This window comes from Pomacea canaliculata, linkage group LG10 (genome assembly GCF_003073045.1).
Source record: "Pomacea canaliculata isolate SZHN2017 linkage group LG10, ASM307304v1, whole genome shotgun sequence".
In the NCBI taxonomy this organism is placed as follows: domain Eukaryota; kingdom Metazoa; phylum Mollusca; class Gastropoda; order Architaenioglossa; family Ampullariidae; genus Pomacea; species Pomacea canaliculata.
In genome coordinates, this window is record NC_037599.1 from 4,743,615 (window position 1) to 4,770,253 (window position 26,639).

General features: G+C 44.1%; 1 protein-coding gene across 6 annotated transcripts in view; it reads right to left on the reverse strand.

The window, feature by feature from the left end:
• Window positions 1-24,325, reverse strand: part of LOC112573334 (dystrobrevin beta-like) — a 73,210-nt gene extending 48,885 nt beyond the window's left edge. The window contains exons 1-3 of one of the 6 annotated variants that reach the window (XM_025253600.1): window positions 24,189-24,325; window positions 13,634-13,957; window positions 1,381-1,485 (exon numbers count right to left, since the gene is read on the reverse strand). In XM_025253600.1, coding sequence (XP_025109385.1) covers window positions 1,381-1,485; window positions 13,634-13,709 — 181 coding nt within the window. In that variant the 5' untranslated portion in view covers window positions 13,710-13,957; window positions 24,189-24,325. The other 5 variants (XM_025253599.1, XM_025253598.1, XM_025253602.1 and 2 more) reach the window with 5 other exon arrangements.
• Between the last annotated feature and the right edge of the window lie 2,314 nt (window positions 24,326-26,639).

Genomic DNA, 26,639 nt, shown 5'->3' on the forward strand with positions numbered 1-26,639 from the left:
CCTATCACCTATCGTCTCCAGTTGTTTATTTCTAGTCGTCTTGCTTCTAACTAAATAAGCAGAACAACTTAAAGTTTCCAAGAGCTTAGTACGTATTTTCTCTTTTTTTAATCTTAATTTTGTATACCTTATTCACTCTTTTTTGGTTATTTCCTGCATACTTTCGCCTTTTCCTCCATTCTTTCTTCATTTTCTTTACTCTTCCTGCCTACCATTAGCTTCTTTTATTTCTTCATTCCATCACTTCCTTTCCGTTCCCCCACTTTTCCAGACATAAACACAAATATCACCTCCCTTGTGTTTGTACACATACCCCAGCACACACCACCTCCCCTGTGTTTGTACACATACCCCAGCACACACCACCTCCCCTGTGTTTGTATACACACCCCAGCACACACCACCTCCCCTGTGTTTGTACACATACCCCAGCACACACCACCTCCCCTGTGTTTGTACACACACCCCAGCACACAACAACACAGAGGTGTGCGACTTGCCGACAAAGCCCTCGGCAGCAACACTTTCACTACACGCACAGCTCCTCCCTTCCTCGCTCTCCCCATCAAACAGGTCCTGCTGGAACCTGCACGGCACACCCAATATTAATTACAAATAAATAATCGCCGCTTTGTTGTTGCCTGTTGACGAAAAGCACGCAATGCGAACGATGGTCTGGAAACTGGCGAGTAATTACTCCAGCTCTCGCCCCTCTCGTCTGAATGGAACCATCTTCAGGCGGCTGCCTTGATGATCAGCTTAAATATCAATTTCGGAGAAGCGGTGGGGAAAGGGTGGGAGGGTGAGTATGAGGTGGGGTGGGGTGATAAACGGCCGAGAGCAGTGTCAGTTCGGCTGCAGCGAACCTTGAACACAAGAGTCCGAAATTGTCTTGCCAAGTGGACTTGGGAGGCTTGGTGGGACAGAAAAAAAAGCTCGTGGCGCCCAGATTCCATCTAAAGATTCTACAAATTGTTCTCCCTCAAAGTACATGGAAGAACTATTTGCCGAGTTTAACTGACTAGAATCAAACCACAAGGAATGAGTGGCCATCAAACGTCTCATTCATCACATAGAACGACGTTGATACAGAGATGGTGTGTGTGGTTGTGGTGTGTGGTGGTGGTGGTGGGTTCCAAGACATCTGCAGCCGTGTAAGAAACGAGACAACAAAGTGATTTCAAGCATTGGATATCTAGATGGCACAAACAGGTAGGTAAGCTGGACAGAAGAGAGTCATTGCAAAGGGGGGGGGATGAAACTGAAAGAGAGACAAAGAGAAGAAGGAAGGGAGGGAAAGGAATTACAGCATAAAAACGATGGAGAGAAGAAAGAAATGACTGAGAGAAAGGCAGACTGATGGCAAATGAGATAACTCACTCATGTCTTTCAGAAGCTGTTTTTGCTGCAAAGCGGCTTTAGAGGCGGCGCCTGGCATGTCGGCTGCTGTCACCATGTCCTCTCCGGCAGCTCCCACCAGGTAGCCTGTGTGAACCAATCAACATGTCTTTACACTTCAAATGTGGCTGTGACAAACATTTTACAACTTGATTTAATGACATGGCTTAACAATTTCTTCCGACGGCGAAAAATTCTCCATTTGATACCACTTTGGATGGCAAACAATTTTAATCATCATTTAGAATAGAATAACTATATATAGCTTGGCAGTTTTATACCGTCTGATAATCGTTACGGTTATGTGCTAATGACATTTTTACTGTAATTTTTGAAGAGTAGAACAAGGGCCACACCTTTTTAACAAACGCATTTTGTTCTTGCGATTTCCAGCCAGACAACTCCCGCTGCTGGCAAGATGAGATGAACTTGACAGAGAAACCAACCGAGAAACTAACTGCTCCAAACTAATGACTTCATAAAAGCAACGCATGCAGAAAGACTGGCAAGAACCTTCAAACTCGTGTTGAAAGGTCGAGTGAATGCAATTTGTTTCTAATGAATCGGTAAATCTCAGCGCCATATACTAATCCCCTAAATCTTCATAAATACCACATCCGCTTCCTTCCGTTCTCGAGATAAACGGCTGAAAACAGATAAACAGATAGAGGACAAAAAAAGATAAAAGGTCCGGATTTTGCAAGGACACGTTTACCTTGTCAAGATACAAGTCAATGAGAGAACTGCGATCATATGTTAATTAGAGTATGTGTACAAACGTGACGTCACGAATTTGACCTCCTTCTGGGAATGGGCATGTGTGTAGCCATGAATCTCGAGAACAGCATCCAAAAGTCCTCAAAGATGCAATATGTGGGTATGTATGCATGTGTGCGTGCATGATTGCCTGTGTGAATGAACAAAGCTCACATACGTACTCATGGCAATGATACTTATTTGCTTCTTTCAATTTCAATGGGTTAACAAGAAGGGAGAGTGATGATTGCTGTCATATCTACATTTCAGCTAATGCTGTCAACACATGGTGATGCCATGTCCAAGCCGGAAAAGGTAAGGTAGAATGTTCTAGCACGCTTCATCCCCCCACCCACTTCCAGACCCCCTTATCGCTTCCTTCTCCCCTTGCCAGCAAAATGGTCGATTCTCACACTGGAGGTACATCGCCTGGCAAACAATCTGGTAACAAATGTGCAGCGGCAAGCGAGCCCTCGAGGGAGGGAATTCCTGACCCTCATCCTCACCCCGCCCTGCGATTGATGCAGCAGACAACAGTGATACCGTCCTTGAAAAAGGTAAAAACAAAATCGATGCAGCATTCCCATACAATAATGGTTCTCTAGGAGAAGCAAAAAGTTCCCAGATTACACTGCAACGGTGCTGCTATGCTGACTCAAAAATGAGTTCCAAAAATCGGCAGTTGCGAGAAACGAACCAAAGGTTGGAAGTGACCGGTCAGCAAAGACCGTTGGTACAGACGGCCTTCACTGCCTCTAATGTCTTCTGCCATTGTCACACGATTCTGCACTCGACACTCGCGGAAACAACAAGTGTTATCGAGAGGAATACGATCCTGACAACTTGCAAAGTTGGGAGATAGGGTGAGTGATGGAGGAGGACCCATCCAGAGCAACAGAACAGAAAGAGCTGATGTGTTATGAGATTTGTAAACATAAGCCTGTGCATAAACATTTTGGACGAGGTATCAGTTCAGAATTCTGTGTGATTCTTTCAATTTTTCAGTGCTTTATACGACCAATCCGCGCTCCACGGGTCGTAGTAAGGAAGCGAGAGTAATTACCGAGGGTAAAATCGTGAACTGGAGGGAAAAGTGTCATGTCTTTGTATATAACCATGCGATGTCCACACTCCGGATTTTACTTTTTGTTTCTGTAAGCTAAATGGCATCTCTGCCACCTCCTTATAAGTACAGCTCCAGGGGTAAAACAACATCTGCTGGGTTTGGACACCGCTTAATAACTTCTGCAAGTCCTACCAAACAAACAGATACACCAAGGCACCAGAGAATGCGCCCTCTCACGGCGCCGCAACATCTGACACAACAGATGCTGCCGTAAACAACAGGGGGCAGCACTCGTGACGGCTCCATTCCACGCCGGCTAAGCTGATGTACAGACTACTCAAAACTACCACCCACCTATTCCTCTCTCTCTCACAGAGTTTCGAATGACGAAAATGTTGCAGGGGGAGTTAAACAGCAGAAGAAACAAGATGTTTACGAAGAGTTATCAACCCTAAACGTGTTTTCGTCTTACTACGAACTTGTGTTATTGGACTGCTGGCAAACGATTTTCCAGTTAACTACTTAAAACGAGGCAGGTGTGTGCAAAGCTTCCGGTTTAGTCACTGCATTAAGGCTCGCCGAGACTAACAGCAGAGAACTTGGCAAGAGGCTAAGGTTGGTCTCGGCAGACAGACTGCAGTCCACCTACACACGTCCACGGTCTTACACAGAACAGGAGAAGCAGACTGGCAAACAGATGCTCGATCCATTACTTTTGGGTGATGAGATTTCTTCAGACCCGGAGGCAGACGTTTCCTCTCTGCTGGGCAGTGAACTGCTGACTTCGATTAGTCAGCATGGCACGCGTCACGCGCTGCGGCAGGAAGCTGGGGGCTGCACGTGGCGGGGAACAGGTGGGCTGCAAGTCGTGGACCGCCAGCGAGCTATGCACGCGGGAATGCGTCGTACACCACTGCGCATCTCACATCAACCATGCATCACTTAACTCAACTTCAGACACACAATCCCACCATTCCGACTTATTGCATTTCTTCTTCTCAGCTGTCCGTCCATTCACATTTTAAAATCATTGCAGCAGGACTTTTTAAAAATTCTTTTGCATTCTCCCTTCTCACCTTTGCCATCACTCCGCTGGAGCTGTTATTCTGCTCTCATACCTTACACTCAGTTTTAACACTCGGAAATCCTCCGCCTCGTCGTATCCAGGGTCTGAGTTCTAGCACTAGTGTCTGCTATCGTCTTCATCAACTGTGAGAAGAATAAAGACTTACCCTCCCTGTCCTCTTCATTCTGACACGCTCAGCCTCGATGGCCGGCGACCTCATAATTTGCATTTATGAGGTGCGACTTCTACAGGCTCCACACTCAACTTTAGATGCGTAGTTCTTTTGCCTTGCCTTCTTCTCTCAATCGCTCCGTAGCTGTGTGCTCCATAACTAAGCCCCCTGACACTGAGAGGTGCACACAGTTTCCTCCCCCGAGAGAGAAGAAAAGGAACAAACTAGTTCTTTTGTATGTTTCACGCATGCCTAACTAGCGAACACTGTTTCTTTCTTTTTTTTTTTTTTGAATGGTGCAAATATTTTATAAGCGATTCGCCTAGCGGCTCAGTTTAACAATATTGTTGCAGCGTTGGCAAGCAAAGCTCGATAACCATCAAGCCACTCGTCCAAAATATTTTTAAAAAATCATTCTCACCTGTTACACGTGACACAAAGCTACAAGAGTGTGTTGGGTGGGTAAAAGTAAACAGACGCAAATAAACACGTCTTTACACGTGTAAATTTGACAATATACCTCAGACGTTTCTAGAAAAAATTGAAAAAAAAAAAAAATAAAACCTGATCAGCTAAGACACCTTTGTCAGTGTCATGCCGATCGCGAGTCAACTCTCTAGTGTCTGGAGGGTGGGTACAGGAGGTACATGTACGGTCTATCCGCTGGCTACTTCGTTCTTTCCAATCAGCACCCGACACCCTCTGCTTGAGTGCAATTTGCCCTGCCTACACCATCCGTGTTACAGCCAAAAATGAAATTCCTCCTCGGCCAGCAGCCTCGGATTCGTATAAGCAAGAACTATTGTTCGTTTAAACAAACCTACAAGCGCACGACTCGAACAAAAATAAGTAGGTGGGCGGACACAAACACAAACAAGCACACACAAAGTCGCACGTGTCTCATTCCATTCAGCCGGAGTACAGAATCCAATTTACGACAATGACAGCATCTACACGTGGTAAGAAGACTGATTATCGCATCCCGATGGACACATCAGCTGGAGGGTTCGAGGTTCATCACGTCCCCCTCACACGAGCATGGCGTCGCCATCTCCCGCACGCATGCGCATGCCATGCAATACCGGCCTCCCGGAGACAGCTCATTAGTCCCACGCACCCCCTTCTCCCCCTCCACTAACCCCTGGACAGCTCATGACGTCAGACCCCAGCACGCCAGCGTAGACAGACGGTGCTGATGATGTCAAGCTTTGTCGGCGCCCAACCGAAATAGCGGCATCACGTGACGTCACTGGGGGTCTCTGAGCGGGTTTATCCATGCAGCTAAAGATAGCTCACTCCAACAGCCTCTTGGAAATAAGTCTGTACGCTAAATTAACCGGCCAGACGTGGAGAGGAGGGAAAGGCGCTTCACCTTTTGACAAGAAGTGTACATGTTTGTGCATGAGTGGCCTACAAATAGACAGGTGCGTGGGCAGAAAGCATTTCCATTAATGTTCAACACACACAAGGCAGTTCCTTGCGGAAAGAGGCCGTGATAGAGCGGAGAGACGGGCTGCGGGAGGAAAAACACGCTAATGGATTCTGTCCATCCAGTCAACGTCGGCATGGTCGTTACGTGACGTCATTTCCACCGTTGTGGCTGGTGGATGACGGTGACGTCACGTACACTTTCAACTAGGACATTACCTGACAAATGCACGTCTGCAAATATATCCATCTTGACTAACCAGACTCTGAAATAATTTGTAGAAGCAAAATTAAAACCTGTCAAACAAATGACATTGTTGTTATCCACAGTTTCCTCTGCTCTGGGATATTCCAACGTCTGTTTCCCTACTTTCTAAATGTTATAATTTATCTAAGTCCAGTAAAGGTCACGAACCCTAAAAGTCATCACCATCAGTAACTAAGAATGTCCATCTTAGCATGTCATTCTTTCTGGTCCATGTCTCTCACAAAAACAGTCAAGACCTGCCGACTGCTGAACTAAGCTCACGACAATCTGAGCGATGCAACCCTCAAGTCTGGCTCGTCGTGAAAGCATTTCACATCGAAAAGACGAAGTCAAAGGAAAGATCGTTCGACTACAAACCACGTGACTTCGCCGCCAACAAAACGTCTGCAAGCCTCGCGTCATCAGAGTCCTCTCAAGAAAATGGCGGCGAGTCAGCCATGTACACAAAAAAGGCAATTTCTCCCCCAACTGTTAACCAAATCGAACAGGAAGAATTTTTTTAAAAAGCGGAAAGCCTGAAAAATGGCTGCTGATAATGAGGGCTCCAGAAAACAAATTTTCCTCTATAGAAACTGACAGGATGAATCCTGACCGCCACAAGAGGACTCAATCTGAAGACAGAGTAATGGAGAGCGGGGGAGGATGTGAAAAGGGAAAAAAAATTTTTTTTTTTCAGAAAAAGAATCTCGTAACACTAAACTCTATATATATATATATTAAAATTTTACCAGTGGTTCGAACACCTGCAGACACTGAATACAATTTCAAGTGGAAAAGCAAGTTCGTGTCAAAAGCCAACTGGTTCAAAAAAATACCATGGGATGGTGGTGAGGGGAGGAGGGAGGGTAAAGGGTGAAAGAGAGTGAAAAACTATCCCCCAAATCAATGTTCTGTAAGGACACAACCGCTGGCAAGCGTGAGCCTGTCATCTGTGGTAGTCGAAATTTGTCATGATGGAAGTGGCATCATACCAGTAAGGCACTCAGCTCGATCGCCGCCATCAATTTTCGTCGAAGATCGCGAAATCCTGAGTTCGACTTTTGCTGGTGACCGACATGTCCAACGATTACTGGCATGTGAACAAACCGACCTCCTGCATCTGCCCGTGTGCATGAACTGTTGTCGGCAAGCACATGCATTCGACAAATGAGTGTAAGGCAAAAATAATTAATATACATATAAAAAATACAATATACATGTTCTATATACAGTTTTTAAATGTTTCCGCTTTATGTAAACGGGTGAGCCTTCACTCAAGTTACCATCAGCAGAATGAAGGAAAAATTCCGTTAAATTTACCGCCCTCAGGAAATAAAATGAATGGGACTGGAAGCACCTGAAGTACACACACTGTCAGATGGCTCTTCTCTCTTTCAAGATGCAAACAGCCACGAGTTTTATATCAAAGAAAATTGCTTTCAATGGTGCATCGAGACCAATGCGGGTGTGAGGAGAATGAACAACGAAGAATAAACGGGAATAATTCTTATCTTTCACAAAACTTCTTAGATATGTACTCTTGCCTGTTGCAGTTCAATACTCTCTCTCTCTCCCTTTCCGTCCCACTTCCTTCCATCCTGCAAATATCGACAGACAAGAATAGAAAAACAAATATAAAGATCAGTTCACGCTCAAGTAAATTATGAGTGCTTAAGAAAGAGATTTTAGTGCGAATGCAAAAATAACTCACAATGGATCCAATGACAATAAAATTTTAACTGCAAACTGAGAAGTGCACTTCACGGTGTCGCCGTCTCAGAATTAGACAAGAAAGTGTTTTCTGTGACAGAGAAGCGACTATCACAGCCTCCGGGTGGCCATTGAGACACTTTTGGTAGTCCTTCTGCCCGGCTTTTACCCAGCTATTAGATTAGGCCGTGCGCACGCATACATCTCTAATGGAACAGCAGTGTTTTGCACGGCAATGCTCAGATGATCTGCTGCCCTTTCTTTCATGGAAGACGCATTCTGCGATGTTTGTTTCGAGGACACGGCGAGGGCCGGAGCGCAAAAAAAAACAAAAAACAGGCAGAATAAACAGAAAATTTATGGGTTGGAGAGGCTCACAGCATGTGAAGCATTTGATGCGCTCCTTTTTAAAAAAAAAAAAATCCGCTACATTAGCTAACGCCTTTTAAATGAATGCTATGGGGTGTGAAGGAAAGGGGTAGGGTGGCTACAAAAAATTATTACCTAAAAGGGTTAACCCGTCTGTTCTGCTCCAAGGGTAAATGAATGAATGGGCACATGAATAACCAAGCAGGCGTGAAAATGGACGGACCGAACAAGAGAATGAACGGACAAACAAATGCACGAATGTGATGGATGATAAAATGGCGGATGTCCGGTTTGGCATTACATCGTGTAACCCCTTCTAACATGTGGCTGGTAAAAGCAGCTAAATGGATTATGCTATGACACAGCTAAATTCTATTATACTGGCGATATGCTCGTCCCTTTTACAGCTACTCATGCAAGGAGACACAACATTACAGACCACGCAACCTGTCCTATTAAAGGCGTACCCACTTTTCTTCTTTTGATTGAGCAAAACTGATTATATTCAGGACTGACACCGAACTTCAGTCTAATGTCAGGAGACGGCGGACAGAAGCAGACGGCGGTGTAGTCGTTGTGGTATGGTTCACTGTTGGACAGACCACTTCAATCCGAGAACACTGCTCACTACTCTGACGTGCCTCGCGCTGATTGGTCGAGAGCGCGGAGAGCCATGTCCTCCCAGCTGCTGATGACGCTCGCCGAGACGACATAGAGAGCAGCTGCTGGCAGACAATCGAAATACATATGCGGCCAGACATTCAGGCATGCTTCAAGACAAGGGTCGTCCTCGTGAACGACTTGAAGATGTTTCTGTACAGGTCTGGCGACTACTACCCGACACACCACTCCTCCGACCGGTGACTCGAGGTCTTTGGTTATCCAGCTCCTTTCGTGGAAATAATTTTTTTCAGCTGCGACCACTCCTCCTCGTCCAACACCCTCTCACCACCACCACCACATCCCGCCATTCCCTCACTCCCTCACACCATCTCGAATGTCAGAATGAGATGGCGCAGCGCTCGCCAGTGGCCTGCTGCCCTAATGTTTCCCTCAATATGTTTGTGCAAATTTGCTCTCCGGCGTTTGCACTGCTGGTGACTGGCGAAGTTCTCCATTCGCTTCGTACATACGGGGACCTCCGCTTTTGCTAGCCCGGATGTTGTCCTTCACACGCCCCTCGTGAGGAAGGGAGAAAACCGCGAACAGCGGCGCGAGTGCTACTCCAGACTTGTCAGCAAACTGCAGTCTGACAATTCTCCGGCGAGTCTGCTGGCCAAACTGACATCCTCGTGCTCTTGTGCCCGGAGCCCGCTTAGCAAGAGCGAATATATTTCTATCAATTGCATAGAAAAGCTCGCTGACAGGGGGCAGCATGTTGAATGAGTGTGATAAGAGTGATCTACCTTGAGACAGGGAGAAATGGGTGTAAGGAGACACGGAGGTATGAGGCTGACCTACTGGAGCAGGAAGTGACTTAGGAGGGGTTGACACCATGACTGGTTTCATTTTCCACATGCTTAACGGAAAATCAGACTGAACAGAGAGAATAACAAATTTGAAGTGCGTAAAAAAACAATATAAAACCAAACTCCACCCACTTTATTTATTTTAATTTTTCTAAGCTGATATAAATGTTTCTGAACAGGCAAGCATAGTCATAGGAACTTGATCAAAACAATCTTGTTTTTTTTAAAAAAAGAAACCAAAGACTTTTTTTATAAAAACAAAAACCTTCTAGTAGCACATCTGCCTCTACTCAGAAGAACAGATTACTGTTGTTGTAGCAAAAAAGGCTTTAGTAATAATTTGTAATGTTTTGCTCCTCCTAAAAAATTCAATAAAAATACTATAATATTCTGTCTCATAACATTACATCCATTTTGCATCAGTTATTCTTCACAATCGTTCAAACAAATGACAAAGTAATTCCTCACATTTGTTTCTGTGTGCATATCCAGCACAAAAAAAAAAAATCAATGCTTTGACCAACACGACAAAAAAAAAAACAGTCTAATATGTGTAACAAATAGTATAATATATATCAAATGATATAACCTCCTACATACAATCCAACCTCCTCTTCAAGCGCACACACGAACACGAACACGCTCACACACACACACACACTCTAATAAAAGAAAAGAACGGGAAAGACAAAAACAATCCTCTGCCATAATCCTACAGCAAACATTTTTTGAAACCCACATTCAGGAACATTTCAAGACCAACTTTCTAGACACTGGCCCGACTCGCTGCTCAATAAGATTCTTAATCCAGACCATACATAAACAAGCCTTACGTCTACCGTTATCGGATCGCCGGCCCACCCACCACCACCACCACCACCACCCGACTCTTACTCTCACTCCACGCAACAAAGTTTTTCTCGATAAAATCCTAAGGTCTGTCAACACAAGACAAAAACGATCTAGAAAAAGAATTGACAATGCAATTAAACCATTTTTTTAAGATGAACCTACAGTAAAGGTCGTGCTGTCATACTCTCCATCACTTGTATAAATGCAAGGCACGATGTGGATGGTCCTCAGTTTTAGTCATGGCGCTAGTCATCTATGTCCCTCCAGTGCAAAGAATGGTTTTAAAAGCTGTTTGTTAGAAAGTTCATCCTTTTCCTTCGCATGTAAACAGGAATTACTGTACAGGGAGACACTGTAAAAATGTATTACACGAGGATGCGCGCGGCTACACGGAAATGCTTTAAGCACAAAGAACTGGAGCTCGTCTTGTAGACAATATCCCTTGCATCCTTCAATGGCAGGCAATAAAGAACAAAAGACACTCTAAAAGGTGCATCAGGACACCAAATCCGGCCTCAAAGCTTCTGCCAGCATCATTATCATCATTACCACTTCAGGACTGTGGTATCCTATATACCTGTTCAAACGAGAAGAACAAAACAAGTTTCCGAGCGAGTATTTTCGTTTGTATAAATAGATACATGAGGATGAGTCAATATTTATCCGAAACTGTAGTTGCATTCATGTTTCTGTTGGCAGCAGTGCAGAAACATGATCAGGAGAGAGGCTCAACAATAAACAGAGCTCGTTACAGTGAGATGTTTATTGACAAGCTGAAGCCGGAAATACCAAGCGAACAACGAGGGCAACTATCGAAGGGTCTTGTTTTCTAGCATGGCAATGGCCGTCCTCGTACTGTTGCTCGCTATTAAACCTCCAGACACTCAAGTTTGAGATGTTTGCTCACCCTCTGCATAGTCCCGATGTCGCCCCTCTGGACTATCTACAACCTGTTCGGTCCACTCAAGGAGACATTAAGGGGTTGTCGATTCACCTCGGGTCAACAACCGAGGGAAGCAGGGCATGCTGGTCAAACAAAACACTTCTTCTGTTGGAAGAAGTGGCTTGAAAACAAGGGGACGATGTTGACAAATGATGTTATTATAATGTCTGCATTTTTACTGAAGTAAAATTTATAACTGTACAGATAATAATTATTCACACACATGAGATATATATATATTCTTTGTTATATCAATGCAAAATGGTCAAACTTTTACAGTGATTGGCATGTCATTAAAATGTTGATTAAAGTATTAAATAATGTTTATAAGAAAATACAGCAAGTAATTAATGTATAAAATTAAAACTCCACGCTTGTGGGGAGTAAGCATAAGACCTCGTGCATCACAAGATTAACTACTGACATAGGCGATACACATATCAAGGCAATGGTGCATAAAAGTTCAGGATTAATTACGCCCTCGGCGCTAAATAACCAAAATTACTGCTGATGTTCGTGACAACTATTATTAAGCCGAACATTCTGGCTGTCAGACATCTACATGGAACCACAGGAAATAAAAGTCATAAAACAACCACCACCCTAGGCAGAAATGTCATACCTGCTGATTCCGATGTCATCACAACATGCGAACGAGCCTGTCCTCGTGCCGGGGTCACTAGTTACAGCAGCACGCGCCACAGACAAGACACCGCCAGGCATCTGCCTGACCCCGCGACCTTGCAAATGGCGGCGCTTCTCTCATACACAAAACATTCTTCTGTTAATAAGGTGCTGTTTGAGACCCTCATTCATGAAGAGAAACGAGAGAGAGGGAGGGCTGAGCCAGGTATCGTTGTAATGTGTGTCACAGACAAAACGGCAAGGTCAGCAACAGACGGCCACAGATGTACATCACACCTTAATCCCGCCCACTAACCTTAGGGGAATGCCGTGCTTGGCTTGCCGGCCCCACAGCACCAGCTCGGTGTCTGGGCTGGAAGACAATTTCTGCCCTCGCAGCCAACGCCCTGCTCGCCTCAGAATGTCGTTGTTATGAACTGGGAGCTGAGATCAGGGGTTGAGGGGAGGGGGGAGATGATGAGGGTACACAGAGGGCGTTACGACTGTGCATGTTGAATAACACCTGAAACTTGACCTACTTGAACAAGATGGCGATACGTGTCTGGGTGCAGGATGGTTAATGTCTTCAAAGCTGGGGTTTTTGTTGTTTTTTTTTTGTGGAGTGGAGGTTGGGGAGTGAACAGTTTACATTATCTGCTAGAGCAATGCGCCATTTCGAGGCTGGATGACCTCAAAGCTCATGTGCCAACGACAGCGACTGTATATCAGTGGTGCCATGTCTAGGGCAGGGGTGGAGAATACTAGGTAAGTATGCGGCTAGAACATGTGATACCCAAGCTCTGTAACTGATCTCTCCTCTCTTCAACAAACGTTGATATACGAGCTTGACACCGTGACCCTGCCATCCTGAAGATGGCTAGCGCGTGAATAAAGATGCAATAAAATTAGACAGAAAGTTACCACCCGCGGCGATTAACACACAAGTACATTCAGATGAATCACTAGTGGAGGCGACAACAATTTTCCAGTCCAATGCTCTCAAACCACTTAGGCCTCAGCTGACTAACTACAGTCAGTTTCTCAGTGTCTGTATAATTATTCTTCCCAACACCTATTAATGGACACCGTTATTGCTGATAACAAACAAGCGGTCGTCCTGATGAAACCAAAAATGAGTTGCGTACTCTGCTCTTCCTCAAGAGGTCAAACTTTAGTTACATCCATACAAGCTTGCCAAAAATTGTGTAAAATCGGAATCGTTTTTTTAATCGGATAAAGAGGCAACATTGACCAAGAAGACAGGTGACAAAAACAACCAAATAACACTTGTAAACCAACCTGCATGAATACAAAGAATGTTTCATAACCGCTCGCTGCAAATAAGCAAAAAAAAGGACATTGGTCAAGGATTAGTAATATGGTAATATCGAACACAGCCACCTAGAAAACTTACAGCAAGGTGGCAGCACTAACAGCAAGAAAGTGGACCCCAAGAATCCTGCGAGAATCTCCTGGAGAATGACAACACCTGTCGTCATGGTTCTTCCTGCCACATCTTCCCACCTTACTCACCTTTCTGGTTAAGCTCTCGGTTGATGTTCTCGATCACCGAGGCGAACCTCTGCTGGTTCACTGCCAGGCACTCCATGGTGATGTAGGTGACCGTGGGCGGACTCAGTTCACACAGACTGGACGTCCACACGATCTTCACACTCCTTCATCATCTGTCTGTTCTCAATAGATGGAATGTTCTGACCTTTGACATTCGTCGCACAATGTTAATTTTGTTTTTCTCAAAACATTCCGCTTCAGCTGTCACAGCAGTCGTTTCGTCTGTGAAGTCTGGGAAGCGATTTATTTGTGCTGTCGGACTTTCAACCAGGACAAGTCCACCATCTGAAGCATCATGAAAAGAAAATGTGATCGCAAAAAAATGCGCTGCAGCACAAACTGCAGCTTGAAATGAACCGAACAAGTGAAAAAAAGGGAATTAAAAAAAAATACAAGAAACGAAATGAAAATCAAAACCTCAAAGACCACACGGATCAGCGGCTGGTTCCAGCAGCCTGCAGATAAGAGAATTCGAACTCGCAAGATAAAAAGCGATTACCGCGGGTTTCAAGGCTCAGTCTGACCGTCTCATCGGCTCTGAAATAATCTTTGAGGATTTTGCGCTTCGCATGGCGCTGTCACAGGTATCTCCTTTAAAAACTTCTCTACATCCGGGCAGCGGCAGAGACATCCAGGTTCAAAATTAACGCACGACTTCCTCCCTCAAAAAGCAACCGTCGGCTGACCGAGGTGCACAGGTATGCATCAACGAACAGCAGTGCAAAAGCCGTTAACGGACTAATGAAAACCAGTTTTTAATGGACGCAAAAAATATTACAATCATCTACTCTGGGATGAAGTGGCCAAGTTAAAATTTTAACGGTAGTTAGATTTTTTAATCAAATTTTTTTAATCACATTTTTTTATGAAGCTTGTAGAAGTTCAATCCTCTGAGGCTGAAGAGTGATTACTAGGAATTCACGTGTCCCGAGGGTTAGCCGATAACAGTCATCATGTGGCTGGTGCAAGTATAGAAGAGACACCAATGACATCAGACACATGCACGCATACGAGTAAGAAACAATGTTGGGAAGGATGGCTGAAAGGTGAAGTGAGGAAGAGAAAAATATGCATCTGTGGAGGTAGATAGTTGTTTGGTAAGTAGGGGAAGCAAAGAGAGGCAAAGAGAGAGAGAAAGAAATCGAAGCGAAAGACTTTATAATATTTCCCCTTCTAATAATTCATGGTGGCAGAGTAGAAAGAGTTTATGGTTATACTTGTAGTAACACATTTTTTGTGTACCTTTAAGCACAACCGCACTAAAGAGAATTAGCACAGCATAAAACACTAACAAACAACATTAAGGAGTTTTATGATGGCTTGTATTTCCGGTTTGGTTGTTGTGTATTAACGCCGTTTTCATATGACTGGTTTAACTTCATTGCAAGATAATAATTTTCCCAGTCTGAGCCTGTTTGTTCACTTGACAGGATACAGGGCTCTGAACATCGCAATTCTCACCTGCGCTTTGGACAGAACTTAGCTGCTGTCTTCAATTGTATCTAATTAATTTATTCATGTGTGGTTTTTTTTTTTACCTCTAAACAATTTAAATATCAAGCACGTTTTAGAAGCAAAGTAATGAATGCACCACGTTCTATTAACCTGTCTGAAAACTCGCCATCACTGGCTACTCGGGTTGGCCTTTAATGTAAATAAAAAGTAATATACCACACTGCCCAGCAAGGTCTGTGAGACTCATCAGGCGACAGTATCCCAGGTTGCACTGGGCTAATTTAGGACCGAGAAAAGGAGACGCGGCGCTGAGAGCAAAGTCGGTCAAATCCCAAGGAATGGCTGAGAAAAGGCCACCACAGCCACCCCGGATCCCAACCCTATTAACACAAGGTCCGCCATAGCTCACGAAACTCTGCCTGGACCCGGGTAGCACCGGTGCCGAGCACCTCGCGGAAATCCCGGCAAACAATTACGTGAAACCAACACCCAGCCACCTACCCTGTCTTCTCTGACTTTTCCCTCACCTTCCTCCTCAAGACCTCTTCTATATTTTAACACGAAAACCTGTTTCCTCTCTATCGAAGTGAACGGAGCAGTACTAAATCAATTGGCATGCGCAGTTGTAATGATCTGTCGCGCGGCATACCATTAACCTGGCGCCACCTACAGTCCCCGAGCTGACCCGAGAGACAAAACAAGGTTTTGTTTGAACACCCGCGCCTATAAAGTTAGCAGGGAGGGTGGGAGAAATTGGTGTTTACACCGAGCCAGCAACTAATGTAGACAGATGCCACATGCAGAGAAAGAAGAGCGTGCCCGAGATGGGAGCTGAACCCAGGACAGCCAACCTTCACTGTACTGGTGACAGGTGCTAACCTTTGCCCCAAAGTTAGCAGGAATGTTACTGTCAGATACGAAACACCTACACACTCCTTTGGCACTGACTTGTGTCTATGTGCTAAATTTACAGTTTCTGTGGTAAGAGAAGTCATAAATAAAACAATTACATGGCAACGGACCATCTGCAAGCTCCATAGCAACGAATCTTTCCTGGTAGCGGGATTGTCGGAAGAACTTAATGTTGGGTTAGAGTGATGTCACTGTTTAACCCACGAGTGAGGCTAGCTCTCAGAATTCCTCGTTGAAAGTTTCTTCTGCATTCATCTGTTTTTGACCTTTAGTGCCCTTTGCTTACCTGTACTTCTTGCTGGTCTTTCCATCCCTATGTTGGACTGCTTCATTGCCTCTGGCCTTTTTCATCTACGACTTTCACCTTTCTACCTGACTCTCGATCTTCTCCATCTACCGTTAAAAAGGCCAAGCTTATTTGAGTTTACTGTGATAGAGCAACAAACATTTCACTAGGAAACTTTGGAGATATTTTAATGTCGCTGATCACATCGTGAGTTGTGTTCACTATGTTCACACGCGCAGATGCCAAGAGGATTTAATTTTTCTTGCATCAATAATACTCAGCTCCTGGCTACTATTATTATAATCAAGTCTTTTATGTTTTTAACAGGCTACATGTGCGATACATAACTGCACCTATAATTATTGCTATTATGACGATGAGGTTAGGAAAGGTAGTACTTCGTGGATAATCCTGGTCATTTCCAATAGTACAGTCATTTAATTATTATAGTGAGAATTTACAAACCTCGTGGTACGTAAACAAAAGATAAGATTTGACTGCCTCTGACAACACTACCGGAATTAACAGCACATGACATTTTTAACAGAATGTGATAACTGCTAACTGCACATCACAATCCCATAAAAGCTGTTGACATTTTTTTTTCAAACTTGGTAATAACACAGACTATGCTGACTTTATTGCCAGTTTTCCCTGACAGGAGGTGACAACTTGGTATGATTTATAAGTCTTCATTGCAACCAAAATGTCTAGCTCCACGAGAACATTCTTTAACCAGACTCTGATAACAGCTTTTAGTACACAGAGACCTTGGTACCGAGTAAACACTTTAATTACAGTATCTTCTCTAGCAAAGTGCAGGATATTGTGACAGGACAATCCCACAAAGGACTGGGCTTGGGGGCAACATGTAACAGCTTCTGACAGCACATCGCCATGGCGAGCAGCTTCTGCGAGGGCGACGTCTGCCGTGACGCTGTTTACACCAGCGCCAACCCTACACCCATGTTGTTTTCCTTTCTCGTGGGAGCTTGTCATCATCAATCGCAGTACCTGTCCACGAAGCAAGGCCGAATAAACCGAAATAAACCCAGACAGGCCCTAGCATGCACAACGGCTCGTGCAAGCTAACAGTGACGAGCGTTAAAGAACTACACTGGTGAAAATTTGCTGCTTAAGATTAAAAAAAAAAAAAAAACTATTTCCCCAAGTATGTGTGAACTCCCCTTTCAGTTCTCGACATCCACGCCTACAAGCATCTCCATGCATAGAAAGAGTCAACAACGCCGCAGTCGTCAGGATTGTACACGTGTTTACGTTGTGAAGACGTTAATTAGACGTATCTGTGTACAAAGGTGACGTCACGATTTTTTAAAACCCTTTTCTGTCCTACTATTTCTTTAAGAGTACCTAACCCTTGATCTCCGAATAAGACGGATGATACTGGCAACTGCGACATAAACACAGATTGAAAACAATCCATGTATGGTAAACGAAATCCAACGACACGTGACATCTTGAAGACTATAACTGCCAAACCTATTTTCTTACCTAAAGTCTGTACATACTTAGAGTGCGAATGAAAACATAGCCGCTACATCATTGTGCGTAGTAAATGTGTCCGCACCAATAAACCCCCGTTTTAATCATTTTCCACCCAAGAATTGGCTGTTATCTACCTGAGGTCCCCACCTTAAACTCATTAACCTAATCTTGTCTTCCAGCATCAGCGATGCGACTCCAACTTTCAACGAAATTATTCTTCTCGTCTGACGATGTTTGAAGCCTAATCTCATATAATCTTCAAAGTGTGCAGCCAGGCTCCAAGATGGCTCTAAAGTTTGCAAAGTCACGTTCCGGCGATTCGTGGTTCTCGAGATCAACAAATCAACAAATTAATTTCTCGAGATATGACTAGATCGGTCTATAACGGTGCACTAGTCGATCGTTATTGCGGCAGTGTGGGGGTTGGTGTGGTGTGGGGGGTGTGTATAGGGAGGGGGTGGAACCTAAGTGCGTGTACGCTATCAAAATGCGTCTACCCTGTCTAGCTCCTCGCACGCGCGCGCGCGACAGAGTGAGTCATCGTCAGGCGACTTGGCGGGCGGGAGGAGGGGGACAGGGGAGAGGGGAATGATGTCGGGGGAGGGGGAGAGGGGAAGTAACGGGAAAGGAAGGGGAAGCGCACGAAGGTGTAGAGTCCATATCTCAATCTTCGCCAGGGTTCCTGACCCGTCCGCTGTCGAACTCTATCGATCTGCTTGGTTTCACTCACTAGGGCAGCGCGCGGTCACAGTCGCTGGCGAGAGGTTCCGGCGCTGGGCGGCACTGAACACCGCGAAATTAATTTCGGCATCGTTACTCCATAACCGTAATGAACGCGGATTAAAAAAAAAAAGTCATACGAACCGTCCGTGGCCCGTGCTTCAGCCATTAATACCCCATTCGCTCCGCCACCCGTAACAAACGCGATTGCACCGGTCGAAATGTATGTGTGCATGCGCAGCAGCTGTGGCAAATGGTGTGTGACTGCTAGCGGCACAGGAGATGATACTTCACTGCGATCAGAAGGTCTCCACGGGCAAAGGCATCATTCGCTCGCCTGCAAGTTAAATTGTTTCGGGCAGTGAATTATTCTCACCAACAATGGCATCGCTGTTCTGTCCCGACAGCGACACTGCCAATTATTTGCCACCACACACACAAATGCCAACGGCTTCTTTTACTTCACCATCACAGCCAGCAGAAACCATGCTTCTGTGATGGACTAAGCAGAACAGTTATGTTTCATCTCCCCAACTTGTACAGATACCAATGCACCACCCAAAAGGTTGTCCTCTCCCAACTTCCTGTTTCATACAACTACAAGATATAAATGTTGTTAGGTTTGCGTTTCCCAAACCTTATCCATAGTCATATGAAGAGATCTTTGACCCTCCAAGATCTTCACCCAACCTCTTCACTAAAAGCTGTAGCTTGGCCTCTGTATGTATTCACTTGCTGGGAGACGGTGTTTCCGGTTCATACAAATGCTTGAAAAATGTATTTAACTTACAAAAAAAAGCAAACTTTTCTCATAATCTCTGTTGTCCATTCCCTAGCATGCTAGCCTGAACCTGTTTAGGTTTGTGGAAATGGCTGTTCACAATGCTTGTTTTCATTTAGCGTCTAATGTAGAATTTCAATGCTTCTTTTTTGGTGCTAGAATTGGATGGGCTATTTTATCTCATGGAACATTTTAACAATGCAGTTACAAAAGGATTTCTCGGAGCTACCAAACATGTATACTGACTGGGACAAAGATTGTGGACGCAGAAGGCAAAATATGACAACATGTAGCCCTGGCACTCGAGGCTGGCTTCTAGACTGGGTCCCTGGAGACAGACTGTATCTAGCCCAGACTAAGTGCAATAAGTGTCAGTTCCATATTAGAAAAATCTCATTGTCACCAAATTAGTTTAGTGATAACCACTGCAAAAAAGTTCTGATCAGATTATTGTCATTCATAGTATTTATAGTCATTACTATGAGGTAATATTAAAAGGCCATCAAGGTTTAATGTAGCAAAGAATTTGTCCTAACTTGTGAATAGAGTTCAGCAAAATGTGTGCTAAGGGTGTCAGATTTCATTGTTCTGATAATGTTCAGATATCTTGATGGAAAGAAGTTAATGTGATTGTCAGTGATAGCCTCCAGTGGTCCAGCAAGGTAACAGAGGATAAATGAAACATGGATACCAGGCAGCATCCATCATGGGATCAGACGAAGGAAGGTTTTCTGTAGTCTGCTCTAGCTCGACTGTATCAGATTACTGCTGGCACAATACATCATGGATCTGTTGGCTATGCAGTCAACAGAAGCCAGCTGTTCATCCCTAATCCCACAATACCTTGTAAGTATATAGCAATCTTCCCTGCGCTATTTTTTGGTCATCCGTTCAGCCCTGATATTAGTCTTTTTTTAAAGAATGGAATCCTCACTGACTTCTTCAAATGTAAGTCACATTAAACCTTGAACTTTTGTTCATTTTTTTTTTCTAATATCTGAATCAAGATGTCACTACCTTTATAACATCTTGAATGAATGAGTTCATTTTTCAATCTTCACAAGTATCACTGCCCTTAGTAACAATACACCTTGAAGAATGAGCTCATTAAAGTTCTGCTTTATCCCATAGCCAGTGTATCGTCTTTCAGAATGTAACATAACCAACAACTAAGTGGTTTTGCCAAAAAAGCTGATTGACTTAAAAATATTAAACTTGATATAGACTACAACAAGCTGCATGCTTCTCTCATTTGATTTCCTAAAGAAAGTCTAGAACTGCAAACTGTTGATAAAAGAAAAACTGCGGTCATGCTGCTCCACATTCAACCAAGCTTTCTGATACATTTTTAAATCTCTGAGAGTGTGTTATCGGAAGAATCAATTCTGAGAATTCACCGATATTAGAGGTTGTTTAGCATGAGAAGCCGTATTCCTCGAGAGCGAATTACACCCCGTGTGAACATGCCTCTCAATAACGAGTACAAGACGACAGACTGAGCCCTGAAGACGACTCTCCAGTAAACATAAATACACCATCTTTCGAGCATGGCATCGCATCACGCGCCTCCCGCAGACCGAATCATCCACGAACCAACTAGAAACGTCTACAACAACAACAACAACTACGACGAATAATATACTCACGAAGTCCCAGCCTCCCCTCCCTCACTCTCTCAGGCAGAATGCACGAGCAGCATGTGCGCACGACCGCATGAACAACACACCCGCACGCATCACTTGTTTCTTCACGCCGCGCCGATGCCGACCTCCCCGACGGTGACAGCAAGGGCACGAGAGTGCAGTCCGCTCCAGTCTTGCAGTGCCATGCTCCTACATGCAGGCGGTTTGCTGGCAGGCCGGCGGCGGCGGCGGCGGCCGGCCATTTTACCTAATCTGTGGCAGGCAGTAAGAAGCGACGGGACGAGGGCAGATCGAAAGGCTGGTCAGTGCCCGTGGCAAGGCGTCCGGCGACGGTTCTAGACTGCAGGCGAGTGCCTAGCATCGCTGTGCATCCTCCGCCTCTTCGCCTTCTCCCCGCGCGGCGACGAATGAATTCGCCTAATCGATACTCTACAGGGGAGATAATGGCACGAGGCATGTCCAGGGGCGCACATTCCAGTCTACCCACAGTTCTGTTCCTGCTCTCCCTTCCTCTGTGTGTGTGTGGATGGTTTAGTGGGTGGTAAGGGGTGAGGGATGAGAAATCTACAGAAAATTCCAAAACCATAGCTAAGGTTTTTTTTTAACACTTGCAGCTGCTGTGTGAAGGACATTTTTAGCCTGGGTGCTGGGAAATAATAAATTGGTATACAACAATAAGAAATCAATCTTTCTCAAGCTCAGCTGATCTTGCGACTGAAAGTCCTTATTACTCAGTCAAGAACATCTGCATCTTGTTATTTCTTGTTAATGTAATAAATAGGAAAATTCCGTTGTTTACCATCAACCTCTGTCAAGAACTTGAAGGCCACACTGTCAACTATAGAATGTACAGTTCTTACCAGCAGTGTGTACATTAAAAATTAAAAAGAACAGCTTTTTTAAAAAAAAAACATGTGTTCCACTTCCTTCTCTCAGCACATTTATGACAATACTCAGGAATCCTTGACAACCACACAAGGAAAGTCCACTCAGAATTACAATATAAGTGCTTAGTAGATATATAGCAACAGTGCAGATGATAATATTAATAAATGTCTTACTTGCAGATATCAGTTTTGATAGAAGGGTTAAAAGGACATTGGCTGCAAGTTTCAAATCTTCACCTACACTAAGGAGTCATATATGATGATGAAGGCATGAATGATACAATCATACTTAAAGATGTTAAATATCAATGCACTTAAATGGCCATCATGTAGCTTAAAGGAATACATGTATATCTTGTTGGGGAGAAGGGAAAAAATTCAGTTCTTTATATTTTTGTATAACTGCCGACAAATTATAAAGGTCAACTTTAAAAAAAGCATGCAGTTTTGACCCAGAGACTGTTCAGTCAACAAACAGCAAAAATTGCTAACTGGTTAAAATTATCACATCTCCACCTGCTCTACACATGATCTAAAACACATTTGTATAAATTTAAAAGTTATCAAGTGCACAGCGTTTGTTTTTCTTTCTTCACAATAAATATAAGACTCAAAAGAAGCTTTCAAAATGGAAACTATCTAATTATAATGAAGTCATACAGTGTTGACGTGTAGTAAGCCTTAAAGCATTTAAAAAATAACCCTTAAGTCAGCCAGTCACACACTAATATAGCATAAGACTATCTTAATTTGTATCCAGAATGGGTTTTATGTCTTTTCACTTTTTGATTCCACTTACAAAGCAATCTTTTAGTCCACTATACATTCACCTGACTGCAGCAAAATATTTTCTTCATAAAGCTATCTGTTAAAATTTATTTAATATTTGATGTTCCTCTGGTTAGAGAGAACATTCTGATGCAACCAGCATACTCCACTTGAAATTTGCATATTATTCAACAGAAACAGATAAATAATTTATCATGCCTCTTTATAAGGTGTTACAGTTTCTGAAATTAAGGATTTCTTCCTTTCCTCACACAAGTTTTGTCCACAATGTCTTTAGTTTTTATTTTTACACAAAAGCTGCTATAGTTATGCAGCAATAACAACATATACTACCACTGCTATGCTGTTGCTGCTGGTAATTTCTGTAGCAAATTCCAAGTACTTGCAGACATTCTGCAAACTTGGAATCTCTGAGACAGACACCATTTCTAGACATGACAGCTAACCTCCGACCTACTTTGGTGCACATTGTCACACTCCCTCTATTTCAACTCTTGTCTCTCAGTTCTTGAACCTTCAAAGTAACATGCAACTTTTTAATCTCTTGAGATATCTAAGATGATGGGCTCTAACTAATTCAGGTGTAAAAGAACATGAAAAATAGACTGGTGCTCTATAGTGCAGTAAAATAATTGAGAGAAGAAACAGATATCATGATCTGCATCCCTGTACATCTGTTATAAATTACAGGGCTGTCACTCTAACGTGTTCCTTTGCATAAATGAAAATGCATTGAATGAGAAGATATTTTTCAGTGGCACAGAAACATGATCTGTACAGGAATAATGTTTAGTGTAAAGTCTAGTAAAACTTTCTCTGCTGGTCTTCATCACATATCAGGCATGTCGCTGATAATGCCTGTAACAACACACTGCTCCTTGAGTGATGTGTGTCTGTTGTCAACATCTGTTGCAGTCTAGCAATTGAATAGAGGCATGCGTGTTCTCGTGTTACCCCAACTGTGTGTCGACACCAGTTGTCTTGAAGAAACGCTCGCACCTTATCAAATGTCGGTTCACGTGACCCCCAGTCTCCTGGGTGGGGGCGTTAGAAAGAATCTGGACTGCAGGGTGGGTCATTATTAGTCATTAGAACATACAATGAATGAATGATGTGCTGCTGTTACATTCTAACTGTGCATGACGAAGGATGACTCACACCATTATTTTCACACGATCGAAGTCGAAAGATGCAATGTCACACGGTTATTTAGGACTCGAACGCTGTCGTCTGCCTCTCCACGACAATACCCTGCATTCTGCAATGCCACCCAATTGTCTTCGTAATAATAAAATAAAACCTGAAGTTACGTATGTTTCGCACCACTTCATCATCTTCTCCTAATATAGAATTTCTCACGAGAACGACCCCAAGCACCAAAGCCATGATACTTTTAGCTGAAAACACTGGCGGAAAAGTTTATTTACAGTTCGGGGTAGCCATGTCTGAACCCAAACACTCCGCCGCAGTCGCACATCTGTGCACTGTTCGGACTGCAGTTCTTGAAAAACAGCCAAGATGTGCAAAACATTCTTACCTGCAGAGTAGGACGGCTTTGGTGCCCTCGACAACATCAGTGCTGTCCTTCCTAATGAAAAGCTAATCCCACTTCGGTGCATGAACAAGGTTATCACACGTTCGCAATGCTTAGTACACGCGCGCGGCCACGAGCACAAAACGTTACGGGTCAAAGCTTATTTCGCATTCATAGGTCATGGGGCACGCGCAGCCGCAGCCGTATTGCTCGAGCGTGAAATCGGAGAACGGCGTGACCCGGGGTGGAGCTCAGCGCCGTCTCTGGCTGAGCTCTTGACCGCATATAGTTTCTCGCGCGTTATCTCAGGAAATTAGGGATTTCACATGGATAATTAAACACATTGACAGAAACGATAGCTCTGGAATATGCCAAGAACTAACTCTGTAGTACTAGCTCGTGAAAAATATCATCAGAGTGAAAACATGGGCAAGCCGTACACTGGATCGGGTTCTTGGCATCGAGGGCAAAAATGTGCGCCACCGGTTACCATCGGTTGAAGTACCTCTCATTTACAGAAGATAATGCAAAGGGGACTTTACAAGGACTGAGACAGTTATCTTGAAATGAAATATGTTAAAATTAAAACTATGGGGTTGTGAAAACACGAAATCAAAAATCCAATCAGGCGATACGGTCCGACAGCGCCGGACATGTTCTGATAAACGCATCGTTAAGAGATTTTTTGTCTTGGTGCGTACTTATGCAACTAGAAGTGCTAATTGTCGTTGTCAAGAGCTCGGTACTGTATATAGATAATTTTATTTGGTATGCTTTCGTATGCTACTCCGGATCTCGCAAGGGCAAGGTTGCCACACTCATGGAACACCAGAAACAACTCGCAACAATCAAGAATGTAAGCTTGTCTGGTTACCATGTTTAGTTTAGTCATGGACGTGTAGAGGTGGATTGCTGTCTGTCTGCCGAGACCAACGCTTAGCCTCTTGTAAAGTTCTTTGCTGTTACTCTCGGCGAGACTAAACAATATGTGACTAAACCGGAAGCTTTGTAAACACCTGCCGCGTTTTAGTAGTCCAGTAATACAAGTTCGTGGTTTATTTTAGTTTATTCCTTGTTACTCCTCGAGGAGCATAGGACCGCAACAAATCCTCGCCAACTGGCCAGGTTTGGGGCAGCCCCACTCCCCCCTCAGTTGGGCCCGTGTGGTTCAGACGTCCTTTGCCTTGCTTTCTACAGTTCTTATCCAAGGTACTGTTGCGTTTTGTAACAGTTTTTTTAAACATGAGTAGGTTGTTAGCCCAAAGCAAAACCACCATCCTTGGGCCATGGTGCAGCATTTTAGTCAGGCCTCTTCCCTGACAGACCTTGGTTAGACCTGCCAGAGGCACAAGGCTCCTGCCGACATAGCTCTGTGGATCGACAAGGCACTTACAAGGTAAGTTGCACCAACTGGTGGAGGGGTTACCATGTAATCAGGGCGATACTCTCAAATTCTGTTCTTCGGGAACCTTGGAAGATGGTCGATGCCGTGGTGGCCAGAAGAAAAACGGCTAAAAACGTAAAGGAGTGGACTAGTCGTCCCGTGCAGGACCTGGTCACCATCGCCCAAGAGATGACCGACAGGCCTTGTCTGCATCCGGGTTCCTTCCCCTATCCCTTTTCGCAACGACTGGTTCCATCCAAGGGACAAACGAATGAATCATCATTAGGCAATACGAACTGCTCAGTTCTGTTATAAACTTGTGGCCACCGTCATCAGGTGATAGGAATCATAAATTGTTTAGTTCTATCATAATCTCACGGGAACCACCGTCACAAGGCGACAAAATTTGTTCCGCTCAATCAAAAACCTAAGTTACTATAATCACTTGGCGATAAAAAAAATAGCTAATAATGAGCTTATTTGTACTAAGGCAGTGGGGGAAAAAAATGCTAAGTCTTTTCGGGACGCCGCATACCCTTGGAGATACAACTGGGTTCACTTTTTTAAGATTAGTTTTTTTTTCTAGTACTCCACTTTTAGCAGGTTCCCTCTCCGCCAACAGAGACGTTTTATGAAATGACTTCATATGTATTCATTTCCCTGTATTTCTAGCAGCTGTTTCTAAGGTCGAGAAGGGGATCCAGTCGAAGTCCAGTCCTCGGCATGCGCGAAGCCGCAGGTGACGAAGGCAAAGATTCGATGAACGCTTGGTCCTTGGGCGTCCGGTGACAAAGCAGGTGACTTATCATCAGCCCGAATCCCCAAAGGTCGCTCTCACCAGCCCCCACACGGAGGACAGTGATGCGGCCGATGTGACCACCATGTCTTGTAGAGCTCAAGATGTCACCCACGCTAGCTCCTTGGGCTCTCTCTCTGGTGCACTCGCCAGCACCATTGAGTCGTCCTGCTCGCAAATTTTCCCTAAGTAAAATTAATTTTAGCATGGTTAGAAATGTATACTAACACTTATGCCATCCCATCCTTCCCGCAGGAGCAGGGGTTGAGAGGCA